The sequence below is a fragment of the Acipenser ruthenus genome, chromosome 44 (genome assembly GCF_902713425.1).
Source record: "Acipenser ruthenus chromosome 44, fAciRut3.2 maternal haplotype, whole genome shotgun sequence".
In the NCBI taxonomy this organism is placed as follows: domain Eukaryota; kingdom Metazoa; phylum Chordata; class Actinopteri; order Acipenseriformes; family Acipenseridae; genus Acipenser; species Acipenser ruthenus.
The window spans coordinates 658,732-675,201 of NC_081232.1; the positions used below are offsets into that span (position 1 = coordinate 658,732).

General features: G+C 39.0%; 1 protein-coding gene across 1 annotated transcript; it reads left to right on the top strand.

The window, feature by feature from the left end:
• Positions 1 to 1,093: 1,093 nt before the first annotated feature.
• LOC117398851 (E3 ubiquitin/ISG15 ligase TRIM25-like) lies at positions 1,094 to 16,442 on the top strand. Its single transcript, XM_059012404.1, has 15 exons — positions 1,094 to 1,774; positions 3,247 to 3,290; positions 3,405 to 3,702; positions 6,799 to 7,381; positions 7,721 to 7,816; positions 8,368 to 8,601; positions 9,095 to 9,251; positions 10,480 to 10,506; positions 11,658 to 11,774; positions 12,114 to 12,155; positions 12,600 to 12,641; positions 13,137 to 13,163; positions 13,769 to 13,795; positions 14,759 to 14,785; positions 15,248 to 16,442. The coding sequence occupies exons 2-15, from the start codon at positions 3,251 to 3,253 to the stop codon at positions 15,682 to 15,684; spliced, it is 2,154 nt and encodes a 717-aa protein (XP_058868387.1). The 5' UTR covers positions 1,094 to 1,774; positions 3,247 to 3,250; the 3' UTR covers positions 15,685 to 16,442.
• Positions 16,443 to 16,470: the final 28 nt, after the last annotated feature.

Below are 16,470 nucleotides of genomic sequence, written 5' to 3' on the forward strand. Positions count from 1 at the left end.
TCTCAATCTGGAGAATCATACAAGGATACAGCACAGTAATGCACATACTCACATACTATAAATAGAAAAAGGCTAATTTTAAGTTACCATTGAAATTGTAACTGTAGCAAAAACACAGATTTTAACATCCAGCAAAACATGGGTTAACGTTGTGCTTGCTTTTAAACAGAATGCAGATGTGCAGCTGGCTCAGTCATGCAGCCTCATTTGACTTGAAAATAAAACCTGTGTTTAAAACTAAAATGTTCCAAGTAAAATTGCCCGTACTTGCTTTGAAATCTGACTCACCTTTCTGGATAGATTTGCTGGTGCAGTAATTTTACCTTCTTCATGACCAGCACGCTGCTTATAGGAGTGCCTATCTGGTTGCATGGCACGCATGGTTGAGTGATTGCATCAGTGGCCAAAATAAATGGGGAGACAGAAAAAAAGGCAGAGGGCTTGGGGTCTCCTGAAGCTCCCAGCAGCGATAGAATCTTATTACTGTATTCTGACTGTCAACACTTTTCATATTATTATTATTATTATCCAAGGCGACTTACAGGTGTTACAGGGCAGGACAGGGTTACAATGCAAGATTAATATTTAAATACAGTATAGTTTACAGTAAGTGCATATAATAATATTAAAATACAGTATGAACAAGGATGCAACAAGTTAGGATTACAAGAGGATCTACAATTACATAATAGTAATCGGATAGTGCATCTGCCGAGCAGTAATGTGAGGTCAGGCGAGTCCAGTGCAGAGCAGGAGGGGTGGATCCAGAGATCTACAAGTGCAGTCTGAACAGGTTTACCCCAATTCAGCTGTTAAACGCATTTTCTCCACTAGCAAACAGAGAAAAGAAAACAGCAGCCCATCATAGTTTATTCTAATACACTTAACTGTTACACACTGTCAGAGTATGTTTAAAAACGTACTGTATAAAACATGAATGTAGCATTTAGAACAGATTTCTGCTAAATAAACAAATAATAAAAATGTCTAAACAAAGTCGATACGGCAGGAGAAAGGCAGACAAAAATCAATCACATCCTACAGACTTAATTTGCTGTCCTGCCTCCGACAACGCAACCCGTGACGTCAGGCGCAGACTCCCGACTGCAACGCAGCCTTTTTGGGATTAACGCAGCCACACACACACACAAGGTATTCTACTGGTTTATATATCATGTCTGGCGATATATTTTGAAAACAAGCCCTGGCATCCCCATAAGCATTGCACTTTTTAACTATTAGACGAAATATTTACAGAATACAGTGCTTAAAAACTGGTGCTATAACCATGATTCATGTATTATTAATAGCGCTTTAATTAAATTATACCAAATAACGTTGTGGAGAGGGGAAAAAACGCCCTGAAGTCATGACAGGAAAAAAAAATCGTCACACCTTTCTATGCTCTGACCAAGAAGTGCTGGAGAGAGTGCGTGTGTTGCAGTGAAACGTCCCGATGAGAAACCGAATTGAACAGAAAGTGTTGTTGTTTTACTTTAGCCGATTGAGAATTGGAAACAGAAAGTACAAAACTAAAAGTCTGTTGTTTTGTTTGAAATAGAAGGAAAAAAAAAAACGTTTTTGTAGCAGCTGGCACTTAAAGAAGTACCAGAAAAAAATAGAAGCATTTCAACCGTGGGCGCGGTTTTATAAGCCCAAAAGAAAGTGCGTGGGTCGGGTTCCCACACTGAAGCAAAGAATCTGCACGCAGGGTACGAGGAGCTGAAGCGAAACAGAAGGGGCACAGCACCACTGGATTATCAACGCAAACAATGTGAGTACAGTACCACTCTGAACCTCACGTTAATACTGTGTGTGTTCAAGGCGAGTTTAGTTTGCAACAAGAAACCAGTGTCTATAGATGCTTACCTGGAGGGACTGAAATAAGTCACTGTTCCTGGACGGTCCACTGGGAGGCGTGCAAGTTAAAAACTGTCACAAGAAACACTACCTGCGGTTACCACAAGGGGGAGGGAGGGGAACTCGAAAGTTATTACCAGGGACATTCATTTAAAGAGATAACAGCTAAACATCCTGACTGCTGTTGTACATATTGGGGAAGCGGCTTTATATATATATATATATATATATATATATATATATATATATATATATATATATATATATATATACACACTCTTAACACCATCATTGTATTAATAAACCTAAGATGGCAGATCTGAGTAGCCCAAACGTTTGACATATTAACGAAACAATAGCTCGTGAATTCAACTGATTGTACATTGAATTGTACTAGTGGATTAGATTTACATTAGCTGCTGGACCTGATTTGGTTTTAACATAAATCTGTGATTATATGCATCTTACCAAAGCATTTTTTAAACATGTTTATAAACAAGCAAAGCTTAACTTTTCATGGTAAATGAAGAGGCTCGCGAACACAAAACATTATTTTACAATGTATTCTTACCTTTTATTTTAATGTAGTAGTCGCCAATTGATTTTTACCCCAATTTGACCCGGGAGCGGCGAAGACGAACCCACGCTGTCCTCCGAAGCATGTGCCGTCAGCTTTTTTTCCACTCTGCAGGCCCGCCATGCAGCCACCTCAGAGCTACAGCGTCGGAGGACAACGCAGCTCTGGGAAGATTACAGGCAAGCCCGCAGGCGCCCGGCCAGACTACAGGGGTCGCTGGTGCGCGGTGAGCCGGGGACACCCTGGCCAACTAAGCCCTCCCCACCCGGGCGACGCTCGGCCAGTTATGAGCTGCTCTTGGGAACTCTCGTCCATGGTCGGCAGTGGAATAGCCTGGACTGAGCGTTTTGCGCACACGTAACAAACACATTAAATCTCACCGCAGTCTGGGTGAGCGCGGGACCCCTTAAAGGGTGTGGGCTCTAGGCAGCTGTTTTCAAAGAGGCAAAGTCCTCTCCTAACTACAATTAGTAAAACGGTGGAACACGTACTTGTATTTTATGACATTATTAACTATTATTATTATTATTTTATTTCTTAGCAGACTCCCTTATCCAGTGCGACTTAGAATTCTTACAAGATATCACATTATTTTTACATACAATTCCCCATTTATACAGTTGGGTTTTTACTGGAGCAATCTAGGTAAAGTACCTTGCTCAAGGGTACAGCAGCAGTGTCCCCCACCTGGGATTGAACCCACGACCTTCCGGTCAAGAGTCCAGAGCCCTAACCATTCCTCCACACTGCTTTCAAATGTATAGAAAGCCTTATCTTGTATTTTACACTTTTTTTTTTTTTTTTTCCAGAGAAATGCCTCCAAGGAAACGAAAAAATCATTCTTCGTCCGCTGGTAAGTGAATCATTTCTATTTCATGTTTTCAAATGACTGAATACAATGTATTTAAAGCAAAAAAAAGCAGTGTTATTTAAAAGTGTGACTGTTTTGTCTTCTCATTCTCTTTAGTGAATAATCTTGCTGAAACTGCACCTCCAGCTGTTTCAGTAACTCTTGGAAGCACGATGAGTGCAGCACATTTGGCACAAGCACAGCCTGCTTCTCCGCTGTCACACACATGGCCACCTTCCAGCACAGAACTTGTGTCAGTTCCAGGTTTCTCCTCACCCCCCTGCCCTGTAGCACACCCCATCTCTGAACCAGCAGTAACATCCCAAACCCTGCCCTCAGCACCAGCATTACCACAAGATGCACACGTGTTTGCAGATTTCGAGCTTTTTCTCCCACTTTCTTTCAACAAGGAAAGGTAAGGTGTATTGACAGTGTTGTAATACAGGGCAGCAGTGTGGAGTAGTGGTTAGGGCTCTGGACTCTTGACCGGAGGGTTGTGGGTTCAATCCTAGGTGGGGGACACTGCTGCTGTACCCTTGAGCAAGGTACTTTACCTAGATTATTCTAGTTAAAAAAAACAACTGTATAAAGGGTTAATTGTATGTAAAAAAATATATGTGATATCTTGTAACAATTGTAAGTCGCCCTGGATAAGGGTGTCTGTTAAGAAATAAAATAATAATAATAATAATAATAATAATATATTTTATTAAAACGTGAATGTGCAGCTCTTGGTAAGAAATTGTAAAAAATATTCTCTCCGGTTAATTCCTAGGCTTTATGTAATACATTCTAAATGAGAGAAATATCTCTTTGTGGTATAATTACATGTTTTGTCACCATGCTTCAGCAGCACTGTGATTTTGAAGTGTTGCTCATATTGTATATTCTTATATATATATATATATATTACTGTTATATTGCAGTTGATGTGGCTCTCATTAACCAGCCTGCCAGGCAGCTGTACAACCATTAATCCTCAATTTACAGGAAGGTGTATCCAGCTGTGCGGGTTCTTTGCTTGTGCCTAACATTACCATGCTCAGCACATCAATTTCACAAAATTAATTTTATTGATCCATCATTATTTGTAGAGCGCCTTTCAAAACCTTGTATGACATTAAATAATTGATTTTGTGCACGAATATTAACATTAAATCCTAGCTACCTAATTTTTGGCCAAACGTTAATACTTTCAACTTCAAAAAAGCAATATAGCTATATATAAATAATAAAAATTATAATGATAAAGATTCAAATTCACCTCCTTTTCTTCGACCACAGTCTCGGATTTGGCCCCCTGACTCAAATTCATTCAAACTGTTGACTGTTCCTGGGTAGGTCATGGAATAAAATTTGAATTTGAATTCAACATATATACCCAGGCCATTATCAGTTTGTAATTATTTTTACAGTCTGTCTGTCCACGCATAGGAAACATGTATTCTAGGGACTGGGTGCATTCACTTGAGATATGAAAAAAAAGCCTTGTGTATTAACCCTGTCTTGATAAATTTGTTTTCCTGAGCTACAAGCTACAGGGATGGAAATAAGACTTTAACAATTTGAGGCATTTCAGGTTTTATGGGCTGCAGGCTCGTGTACCAATGAAGAAGAAAAACAAATATATTTGCTTTTCTGCTTCATCAAGAGGCTGCAGCTGGTAAAACCTCAAATGTGTCGAACTACTATGCAATGTCTTATTTCCATCCCTGCGCAAGTCTATTCAGATGTATTCTGGCATCTGGTATTTGAAACCACGCGGGTTCTAGACAGATTACAAAAAAGACGGACTGGGGGTTATTTGTTGAGCTCTGGTGTTCCGTTTAGTTATGAATTCAAGTTAAGAACATAAGAAAGTTTACAAACGAGAGGAGGCCATTCAGCCCATCTTGCTCGTTTGGTTGTTAGCAGCTTATTGATCCCAGAATCTCATCAAGCAGCTTCTTGAAGGATCCCAGGGTGTCAGCTTCAACATTACTGGGGAGTTGGTTTCAGACCCTCACAATTCTCTGTGTAAAAAAAGTGCCTCCTATTTTCTGCCCCTTTATCTAATCTCCATTTGTGACCCCTGGTCCTTGTTTCTTTTTTCAGGTCAAAAAAGTCCCCTGGGTCGACATTGTCTATACCTTTTAGGATTTTGAATGCTTGAATCAGATCACTGCGTAGTCTTCTTTGTTCAAGACTGAATAGATTCAATTCTTTTAGCCTGTCTGCATACGACATGCCTTTTAAACCCGGGATAATTCTGGTCGCTCTTCTTTGCACTCTTTCTAGAGCAGCAATATCCTTTCTGTAACAGAGTAACCAGAACTGAACACAATATTCTAGGTGAGGTCTTACTAATGCATTGTAAAGTTTTAACATTACTTCCCTTGATTTAAATTCAACACTCCTCACAATATATCCGAGCATCTTGTTGGCCTTTTTTTATAGCTTCACTACATTGTCTAGATGAAGACATTTCTGAGTCAACATAAACTCCTAGGTCTTTTTCATAGATCACTTCTTCAATTTCAGTATCTCCCATATGATATTTATAATGCACATTTTAATTGCCTGTGTGCAATACTTTACACTTTTCTCTATTAAATGTCATTTGCCTCTAGCTGATTCTATTTAAGCTGTATTGCAATGTAGCTCTCATTTTGTTTTTATTGATTGCGTTCTATATATCAAAAAACACTATGTAGTAGATTGGTCAGTTGATAGATAGATAGATAGATAGATTAATCGCTTGATTTCAAAACTTGTTTATTCTTTATATTCCATTTATAATTACATTTTATTGTCGTATAGTTCCGCACTGCGGTTGTTTAATATTATTTGAAAATATATTAAGATATGACGTAATATACGAAAATATATGAAGTGCGATGACATTATGTGCCGGTCAAGAAGACACGCAACCTTGAAGCCTTTCATTTGCCGTGAGGGTGAAATATTGCATTTTTTAAGCAATGGATTCCCAAGCATTCTCTTTTCTGCTGATCTTTATAATCTGCTCTGTCTGCTGCATACAGGCAGGGATAGGCAGTAATTATACCGAGCAGCTTCTCAACAAACAGCCTGTCATCCGTTTTTATCGTTCTGTCACCTAGCAACAAGGTCAGTGACGAGGTCAAAGTTCAGTTGATTTGAACTCGCTTTTAACTGACGTGACTCCGATGATCGCCGGTCGCCTTGTTTTTAACAACGGTTGAGCGATGGAGTATAAACCAGCCTTAACTCTAAACTTAACTCTAACCCTTTTCTGATAAAATTGTCATATGTCATGCAAAAAAATATACACATCAAGTACATTGTAACTATACATAATAACATTGCAATTGTGTGTAAGTACGCATGTATTTACTAAGTAACTACTATATAAATACACAGTAATTAGAGACACTTAATGGAAAGTTTTGCCAATGACAGATCTTACACAGCTTTTGGCCAATCACATGATCTTGCAACTTCCTGAGCCTAATCAAGATTGCACAGTTTCTCTTGTCATTTTGTCTTCCAGCTGTTCCTCTTCGTTCATCATGGCTGAAGCAAGTAGTCTCATCCATGAAAACCAAGTTACATGTTCAATATGCCTGGATATATTCACCAGCCCAGTCTCCACTCCGTGTGGTCACAGCTACTGTAAGAATTGCATCGAGAATCACTGGGATTCAGGGGTTTGCACTTGCCCGCTGTGTAAAGACGAGTTTCACAGCAGGCCGAATCTCAACATTAACAGATCCTTAGCCGAAATTGCAGAGCAGTTCAGAAACAGCAGTACTGAAGAATATGATGCCCAGCCTGGGGATGTGCTGTGTAGCTTCTGCCTCGGGAGAAAGCTAAAAGCTGTCAAATCCTGTTTGCAGTGCCTGGCGTCTTACTGTGAGAAGCACATCAAGCCTCACTGTGAAAAACCTGCTTTTAAGAGACACACACTACTGGATCCAGTTGAAGACTTTGAAGGGAAGATTTGCGATTTGCACCAACAACTCTTGGATATATATTGCAGAACTGACCAGAAGCTTATCTGTCATTTCTGTATCGATGAAGAGCACAAGGGCCATGATCTTGTAACAGCAAAGAGCGAGAGGAAAGAAAAACAGGTGAGATATACAGGGACGGTTTTACAAATGGTTTACTCAAGGCTGTAAATTGACTCATATTAGCGTGCAAGGTAATTAGGTGACTTACAGTCATCTTCACGTTTATTGCAAAGCAACATCCCGTAGTTTTGATTTGTTGTGCATATCAAATCAAACCACTGGAACTGAAGCTTGGAAAATTGTCAAAGTGAGTGATTGTCTAATTTAAGTGACTTTAATAGGCCACACATGCACTGAATTTAAAACAGTCAGAGAAGAGGAACACAGAGCCACACATGTTAAAACAACAATATAACAATGGATTTGCAGAACATTAATAGTTGCTGTGTTTCCACACAGAACATGATGGAGGAGACGCAAAGAAGAATAAAAACACGACTCCAGGAGAGTCGGGAGAAGCTGTCAAGTCTGAATGTGGTTGTGGGGAAAGTTGACGTGAGTATACACTGTAGTGTCATCAGTTTTTAACTAACTCTCAGTGAAAACGTTCACTTTAATAAACAGCAATTTGGTAACGCCCTGGTAACCAGTGTAAGGACCCCAGCCCTGGAGTAATATGTTGAGATAGATGAGTGTGAGAAAGCAGTCTGGCAGCTGTTCTGCTTTGCTGTAAGCAGGTTGAGGTCCTGAGGTACTTGTTGTTAGCTGGGACTGAAATTCAAGTTTACATCAATCCCAAGAACAATGTTTAACATTTTAATATTGCTGTAACTGAAGAGTGTTGGGTATAATGGATGCAGGATGCAAGTGGATAAAATAAGGACAGTTAAACTGTTAAGTTAAATGTAACAGGACAGAGTCATCTGACGGGACAGGACAGAATCTGCAACGGCAGTGTACAGCACTGCCCATTGCGTAATAAACTGCATATTGTTTACAGGTTTTCTGTGAAATATTGGAATTGCATGAGCATGTGGGACTATTGTATGTGTCAATACATATCTTATGACATATCTTTTTGTTGTTGATTCCCCTCCCGTGTGCAGGACCGTGCGCAGAGAGAAATTGAGGCAAGCAACAAGATTTTTGATGAGCTGATCAATTCCACTGAGAGAATCCGAGCCGAGCTTCTCGGAAAAATCAGAGGAGAGCAGAATGCTGCAAGGAGACCGGCCGAAGGGCCGATTCAACAACTGGAGCAGGAGATTGCTGCGCTGGAGTGGAGAAACAATGTGTTAGAACAGCTGAAGCAATCTGAGGATCACATCCATTTCCTACAGGTAGCGTTTTGTAGTACAGCAGAGTGGTTAGCTAATAGTCTGCTGTATTAAAAAAGTTAACCTTTTTAAAAAGCTCATTACTGTTAACTTGCTGAGTACACTGCTACAGTTTAGTACTTTAAAGAAAAAAGTGAAGGAACTCAATAGCAAAAGCGGGACAGTTTTATTTCTGACTGGTACAAAAAATGAAGGCTGAAAATTGGGAGAGTCCTATTTTTCTGGGGGCGTCTGGTAACCTTCGATAGACTAGGTCTGAATACATCCTTCTAGGATGGGTATGTCATTGGCAATGTAGTAAAATAAAAAATGCATTATACATACTTAAATACTATATATAGTACCCCTAGCGTTCCTCTCTTCAGGTCTATAGACCTCTGATAACTATTAGATTACAAATAAGTCATCTCAGATTCAGTTGATTGCAGTTATTAAGTTCATTATTAACATTCGTCTCCAAACCCATTATTCTCAGTGCCATGCTTTCTCATTGTAGAATTTCTCCTCTTACTGCACCCTCCCGAACGCTACCACTGTACCCGAGGTCACTGTTAGTGCAGACATGCATTTTCAGGATGTGAGGAAAGACGTTTCTGAGATTAAAGGTAATCTTGAGGATTTCTTGAGCGATGCAGAAAGAAGATTAAAAAAAGGTGAGTGAAAAAAAATCTATTCCTTAAACTGAGGGAACACGAAGCCACTTTTTCAGGAACAGCAGCTTGAAACCTGGTTCCAGGAGACCTAGTTTGAGGTTTGCTGTATCCAACCCCAAGTCTCCCCTGGTGTGCCGTGCAGTGGTCTGAAACCTAGTCTCCTGAAACCAAGTTCCAAGCCACAGTGGCTTCGTGTTCCCTCAGCTTTAGACCTAAAAGATAAGTAGCATCAATATGATTTTATTTATTCTTTCCTTTGTTTTTATGATGTTTACAATGAATGATTGATAGTGCTCATTGCTAATTTTGTATTTTAAATAGCAAGTAGCATTAACTTGTTATCGCATATTTTTATTTTTTTGATAAGAACATTAGAAAATCTGCGAACGAGAGGAGGCCATTCGGCTTATCTAAGCCCATTCTTATTCCCAGTAGCTGAATGATCTCAGAACTTTGTCAAGTCAGGTCTTAAAGGATCCCAGTGATTCTGTCTCAACAACATGACTAGCTAGCCCATTCCACCCCCTCACCACTCTCTGTGTGAAGAAGTGTCTCCTTCAGCAACATGACTAGGTAACCCATTCCATCCCCTCACCACTCTCTGTGTGAAGAAGAGTCTCCTTCAGCAACATGTCTAGCTAGCCCATTCCATCCCCTCACCACTCTCTGTGTGAAGAAGTGTCTCCTTCAGCAACATGACTAGGTAACCCATTCCATCCCCTCACCACTCTCTGTGTGAAGAAGTGTCTCCTTCAGCAACATGACTAGCTGGCCCATTCCATCCCCTCACCACTCTCTGTGTGAAGAATTGTCTCCTTCTCTCTGTCCTCAGTCTCTCTCCACTTCATTTCTGTGTCCTCAGGCCCTGGTTTCTGTGCTGCCCTTAGGGTTTGTCAACTTTTAAGATTTTTCAATCATGTCCCCTCAACAAAATTAATATATAACATATCTATATGGATCTGTGTTATGTACAAATTCATAGCAAAATGGTCATTTGGTTTGGAATAACTATATCAACTCCTTTTAAGATTTTAAAGACTTCAGTCTCATTCTTAATGGTTCTAGGATAAATAGATCAGTTCTTTCAGCCAGTCCTCGTGGCTCAGTCCTTTAACCCCTGGGATTAGTCTTCTCTGGAAAACACCAAACATTTATCAGACATCAGCTGCCATTTTGTACGACATTGTCATTTTTTCTTAAAATTCAATCCCTGTATGATTTCTTTCAGATCGGGGAAAGATTCAAACATATGCACGTGAGTGTTTTTCTTTCACAGTTCATATGTGATAGTGTTTCCTGCACATCATTGTATTCTAGCCTTAAGTAGCATCTATCATGGGTACCTACCAATGACAAAGAAAAAGTTAAGTTTGTACCCAAACATTTATTAAATTAACATAGGTGGGATTTGGTGCCAGTGGTCTTCTGTGTTATTGCTGTGGGCTACCCAGAGCACCAGGCTTGAGCGACCGCCTGTAGAGTTGAAGTGAAATCTCTTCAACCTAATTCATTGAGAAAGATTTGTTTTAGAAGAACCAAAACATGAACCAAAAAAAAAACAGTTGGATGCACAAAAGATAAAATGTCATACAAATAGACAGCCTTTTGACCTCTCACCTGAGATGGCTGCCATACTGCGGTCATGTGACTTTTTGATAAGGATATAGGCTTCACGCTTGGTACAAACTGTATTCTATGATTCTTTCAGTCGAGTTTGATCGTGGGGGTTCGGGGTCCCCTTACTCCTCGAATTTTTGGGACAATGATTAGTCTGACCTAAATAATTAAACTTTTGAATCAATAAAAGAAAAAAACAAAACAACATTGGTTAATTTAGAATTTGGCAACTTGAATTACGAGCCCATCAATGAATGGAGTGGACATGCGATCATATGCTGATAATGACACACTTCAGTTTTTTACACAACCCACATGCTGATCTTGTTTTATATATATATATATATATATATATATATATATATATATATATATATATATATATATATATATATATATATATCTTTATTTTTATATAGCGCCTTTCATAGTGATCCACCATCACAAAGCGCTTTACAGAGGTATGCTGTGAACTGTGCATTATATGCAGAGTCACTTACAATAGGACATTGATTTAACATCTCATCCGCAGGACGGAGCACAAGGAGGTGAAGTGACATGCTCAGGGTCACACAGTGAGTCAGTCAGTGGGATTTGAACCCGTGACCCTTCTGATTACAAGCCCTGGACTTTAACCATTGGACCACACTGCCTCAGATGAACACATTGTTTTAGCCTCTGGCCATGTCAATGATTACACACTACTTCACGTACATTTTGTATAATATTGATTTGTTTTTGAGATATTTATATATAGTATTTTTGAATGGGATTGTGTCTTCTTTTCAGATTTAAGACTCAACTTGTGTTTCTACAAGAAGGCTTCACTTTACCTGGCAGTGATGTGCTTGCTGTCCCTCACATGCTTCCAGGCAATACCCGCATTCAGGGGCTTAAGTGTTAAGTGTGAGTAATAGATTATAGTAATAATCTGTGGTACTAATCCAAGCACTTACCTCTCAGTAGCTTCATAAACACCACTCATTTTACGTCACTTGAGGTATGCATTTTAAAGGTAGTTTTACAGAGCCCTAAGTGATTCCATTTATAAACAAAATGATTAACCCAAGCGTAAATTCTACCATTTTTAGAATCGAAAATCAGTTTCTAAGTGAGACATTACGACACTGTAAAGCAATAGAAATTCTGTAAACTATAAAGCAGCTCTCAGTCAGCTACATGTTATGAAAATGTATTGAAATGTATATAATAAGTTGCTGTGTCACATCTATGATTTTGTTTAAGGTTACAACAGTTTCACTGAGAAGAAGCAGCAACTGGAGGGAGGTAATAACCACCAGATTCTGTCATGAGTCCAGTAAAATAATTGATAAATATCAAACAGTACTGTACCCTTAAAACCAGACTTTGAAAATTAAAACATCGTTAATTAACCCAGCAATGAAAGAACAGGGCCCTGTGGAGTAGTGGTTAGGGCTCTGGACTCTTGACCGGAGGGTTGTGGGTTCAATCCCCAGTGGGGACACTGCTGCTGTACCCTTGAGCAAGGTACTTTACCTAGATTGCTCCAGTAAAAACCCAACTGTAAAATGGGTAATTGTACGTAAAAATAATGTGATATCTTGTAACAATTGTAAGTCGCTCTGGATAAGGGCGTCTGCTAAGAAATAAATAATAATAAATAATAATAATCCCCTCAGCATCTTGCTATTAAATTCACAGCAAAATGACATTAATTGCTTCTCATGTGTTTTGTTCTCTCTTTTTAAGCTTACAGAATCTCAAATCATACAACAACGCAACTAGAGGCAGGTAAATATTCATGTTTATTGAAAAACAAGAATACTCGTGTGTTTGGTTTCAGATAGAAAGGGGACCGTGGAAGAAGTGATTAAGTTAATGCTTTTTATTTGATTGTGTTACATATTCTCATGTGTTGCTACAACTGTTTACATAAGGTGTGTGTATTGTTTTTTTTTTTTTTTTTTTTTTACATTTTGACCAATTTTTTTAAACTTTTAAATTGGATTCCCTGCCTCGATGGCTTCCCATGTACCCGCATGGACCTTTCAGAACTACATTTCCCATCATCCTCCTGCTCACTGGTAAATCCATCTCAGTGAGGTAGATATATAAAGGATATAAATGACAAATCTTGAGGTGTTCAAATACATGTCCACACTGCTGTAGGTTTATAATATAACTTGTTGTGAGGTGTAGAGTTTGGGTGGTAATTCCTCAAAGGAAATCTGCATTTTATTGAATGGATAAATGATATCTTTCTTCAATATCTTGTTTCAATTTTAGCCCACACTGCACTTGCTGAACTATCAAGTAAGTGTGATTTTTCTTAACCACATTTTCTTCGTCATTTTACATTGCTTACCTGTTTAATAGCCTGTTCTACTAACCCTTAGTCTTGATTTTAGTGTGTATAGTAGCAGGTAAAAACAGTCGAATAGAAAATTAATAAGTGATGTATTTTATAATGTCTGGTGCTCTATTTTGTGAACGCACTGTTTGAAATGTTTTAAAACTGTTTAATGATGATCGAAAATGAAATTGAACTGGGCTTCAGTCCATCAGTAAGAATTAGGATGCTGGTCTAATCGCTTACAAATCAAACTGCGAGATGCTACGATAAAGGGATTTTCTGTCCCCAATCAGCCCCGAGTCACGTACAGCGTTACAGATGTCTGTTTCACCCCCATCTTTTAATGATTCAAACTGTGGTGGAATTAGATTAGACCCAGTTTAGATCCTAATAATGTATTGTATTTTACTTATGGTATTGTAAGCCACGCAAATATAAGGGCGTCAAAGCTGCATTTTAATACCTAAGAAAAAAAAAAATCACTGATTTCCTGATTAATACATCAGCAAGGGAAAATAGAAAAAATATAGAAATGGTTAAACTTAAAACTTTATCTCCCCCCCAGGAAAAGAAGGAGAAATCCCAAGTGCAGGTAACGCAGAATGGAATTTCTTTTACTAGAATTATGATGTCATCGTATTATGAATTATGATGTCATCGTACTCTTCTAAAATGTGGACATGCCTGGTCTAAGTATAACACGACTGGCAGGGAAGAGGCCAGCGTCAGTCTGGGTCCATTAACATCATAGCTTGGGTCAAAATGCGTCAGATGTCACATCAGGGACAATCGAAGAGTCACCTTAATGAGCTTTGCATTGTTTGGCTCAAGGATGACATCTCCGTGCTGCATTGCCCTCAGAAAAAGAGACGGTATATTATCAGGTATATAAATCTAAAATAAATGAAATGTTTTGAAGAATTAAGAGAATTGCACTAAAAACCTCTGTTAGCGCCAAGAAAGAGCAACCTAATGTATGATTAAAGATTAAAAATACTTGAGCGGAAGTCCCACAGCACTTGAGTCAAGCAGTCAGAGGATTGCTGTTTCATGTACTAACTGTGTGGAGTAGTGGTTAGGGCTCTGGACTCTTAACTGGAGGGTTGTGGGCTCAATCCCTGGTCGGGGACACTGCTGCTGTACCCTTGAGCAAGGTACTTTACCTAGATTGCTCCAGTAAAAACCCAACTTTATAAATGGGTAATTGTACGTAAAAATAATGTGATATCTTGTAACAATTGTAAGTCGCCCTGGATAAGGGCGTCTGCTAAGAAATAAATAATAATAATAATAATCTCTGCTGGGGATTCCAGAGGAGTGTCTCCTGGGTGTAAAGGGACAATTGGGATCAGAGGATCTTGTGTTCTTCTGTTGTGAGGAGTTTGCTGCAGTGAGGGAATATAGTTGAACATTTTAAATTGGAAAGAGACGTAAAACAATTGGGCACTGTCACATTTTCAAAAATAAAGAAATCAAACTGAAGACACCATTACAGCCTTAGTTTTTTGTAATTTTTTTTTACAGTATAAAACAAAAGTCTTTTTCTTTCTTGTAGTCTGGAAGTGGATTCGTGCTGCAACAGGTACTGTTTTATTTACTAATCAGTTTGCTGTTTTCCTACCCTTTCTAGCATTGCTTTCCATATACAGTTGTCTCTGTTGCCTTGCTTCTGTGGATCATTTGAGGTCTGTTCTAAAAATGATCTTCGGAAACAATCAACAAAGACTTTGTGTAAAGTTGCTTTGGCAAATGCAGAATGGTCCCAACAATGTGGCTTCTCTTATATGTCTCAAAACAGGCAAACCAATGCAACAACTTATTAAGAACAGAGTGTGGCTGTTTAGTTCTGCTGGAGTAGTTCTCGCTATTGTATAGTGAGAGTGTGTGTCAAGCTAGCAGTTTGCTGGTGTGGGAGACTTTATAGTTCGTGGATGTAGTGCATGCGCAGGCTGTCTTCTGATTTTGTTTTGCGGTGGACATACAAGTCAGACTAAAGCAAAGAAATTCCACGGTGCTCGCTGTTATCGTTTCGTCTCTTCCACAGTTGATTTGACTCTGGACCCCCACACTAGAGCACACTCGCAACTCATCCTGAGTCAGAAAAAAGTGGTGCATCACCCGGGCCATGCAGATGTTCACTATAGCTCCTCCTGTGTCGAGGGCAGGGAGGCGTTCACCTCAGGGAGACACTATTGGGAGGTGAAAGTGAAGCACAGTCGTAACTGGATATTGGGAGTCACCAGCAAATCTGCTCCAAAGAAGTGGGTGTTTGATATAAACAACTATTGTGGTTTCTGGTCATGCTACAGAGAGCACGTGAGGTGGGGTGTGTTTGTGGATTTTAAGGAAGGGTTTGTCTCATTTTACAATGTGAAGACTAGATCAAACATCCACACTATCACAGGCACTTTTACTGACACACTCTATCCATTATTCTGTACTGTAGAAGACCTTGAAATAGTCTCCCCTGATGAAACATGAATAACTGTTTTCAGCTGATGAGAAAACAGCAGTGTCATATATCTGTGTAAAGCTATTGTATAAAGCAAAATAATGCCAGAGATCTTTTCACCTTTATCTATCTCAAAAGTGCACTTTTGAAAAGTATGCGTGTTATTGTAAACATGTACTTTTATTTAAAACATGATCTCTCATACACAACAGCGTCTTCGAAGTGAAACCATGTTACTGGCTTAGAGCATATCAGTCAACGAGGCAAGCAGCTGATTGGTAAATATAAGGGAAGAGGCCATTGAAGGGGTGGGGACAATTTCAGTCTTTCTGGGTAAATTGAGAGATATGATTCATCACATCATTTGTAAAACTGTTCTAGTCATTTTAATTTTCTGGGAAAAATAAATAATATTTCCTTTCTAAACCTGCTCTGTATCACTGGGTTATTTCCGATATCTGACTAGAATAGTTGTTGCCCTGGCAACGTTGGGTTTGGCTGCCCTATATTATCCCCAGCTTGTGTATCCTTGCTTAACCCACCCCTCTCGTATAGGGATGAATAGTATGTTCTGTCAGTGTAGGCCTTTTAAAACTACAAAAGGTAATAAAAACTGAAATAAAAAAGTGACATAAAAGAAAATGCAGTTTTGATTGTAACATTTAGAAAAAACAAGATAAAAAAGCTATTTTGTAAAACTACATTTTCAATCTTGATTTAAAAACAGTACGAGTCCCAGCTTCCCTGGCAGAAGAAAGCAGAGCACTCCAGAATTTAGGAGCTTTACAAAAAAAGGCGCTTCCTGCCGTACAAAA

Bases quoted from the DNA above. Each gene is read 5' to 3' on its own strand.
- LOC117398851 (XM_059012404.1), top strand. From the start codon at position 3,251: ATGCCTCCAAGGAAACGAAAAAATCATTCTTCGTCCGCTG. The intron at 3,291-3,404 runs GTAAGTGAATCA...CATTCTCTTTAG, and splicing joins AAATCATTCTTCGTCCGCTG to TGAATAATCTTGCTGAAACT. The intron at 9,252-10,479 runs GTGAGTGAAAAA...GATTTCTTTCAG, and splicing joins AGAAAGAAGATTAAAAAAAG to ATCGGGGAAAGATTCAAACA.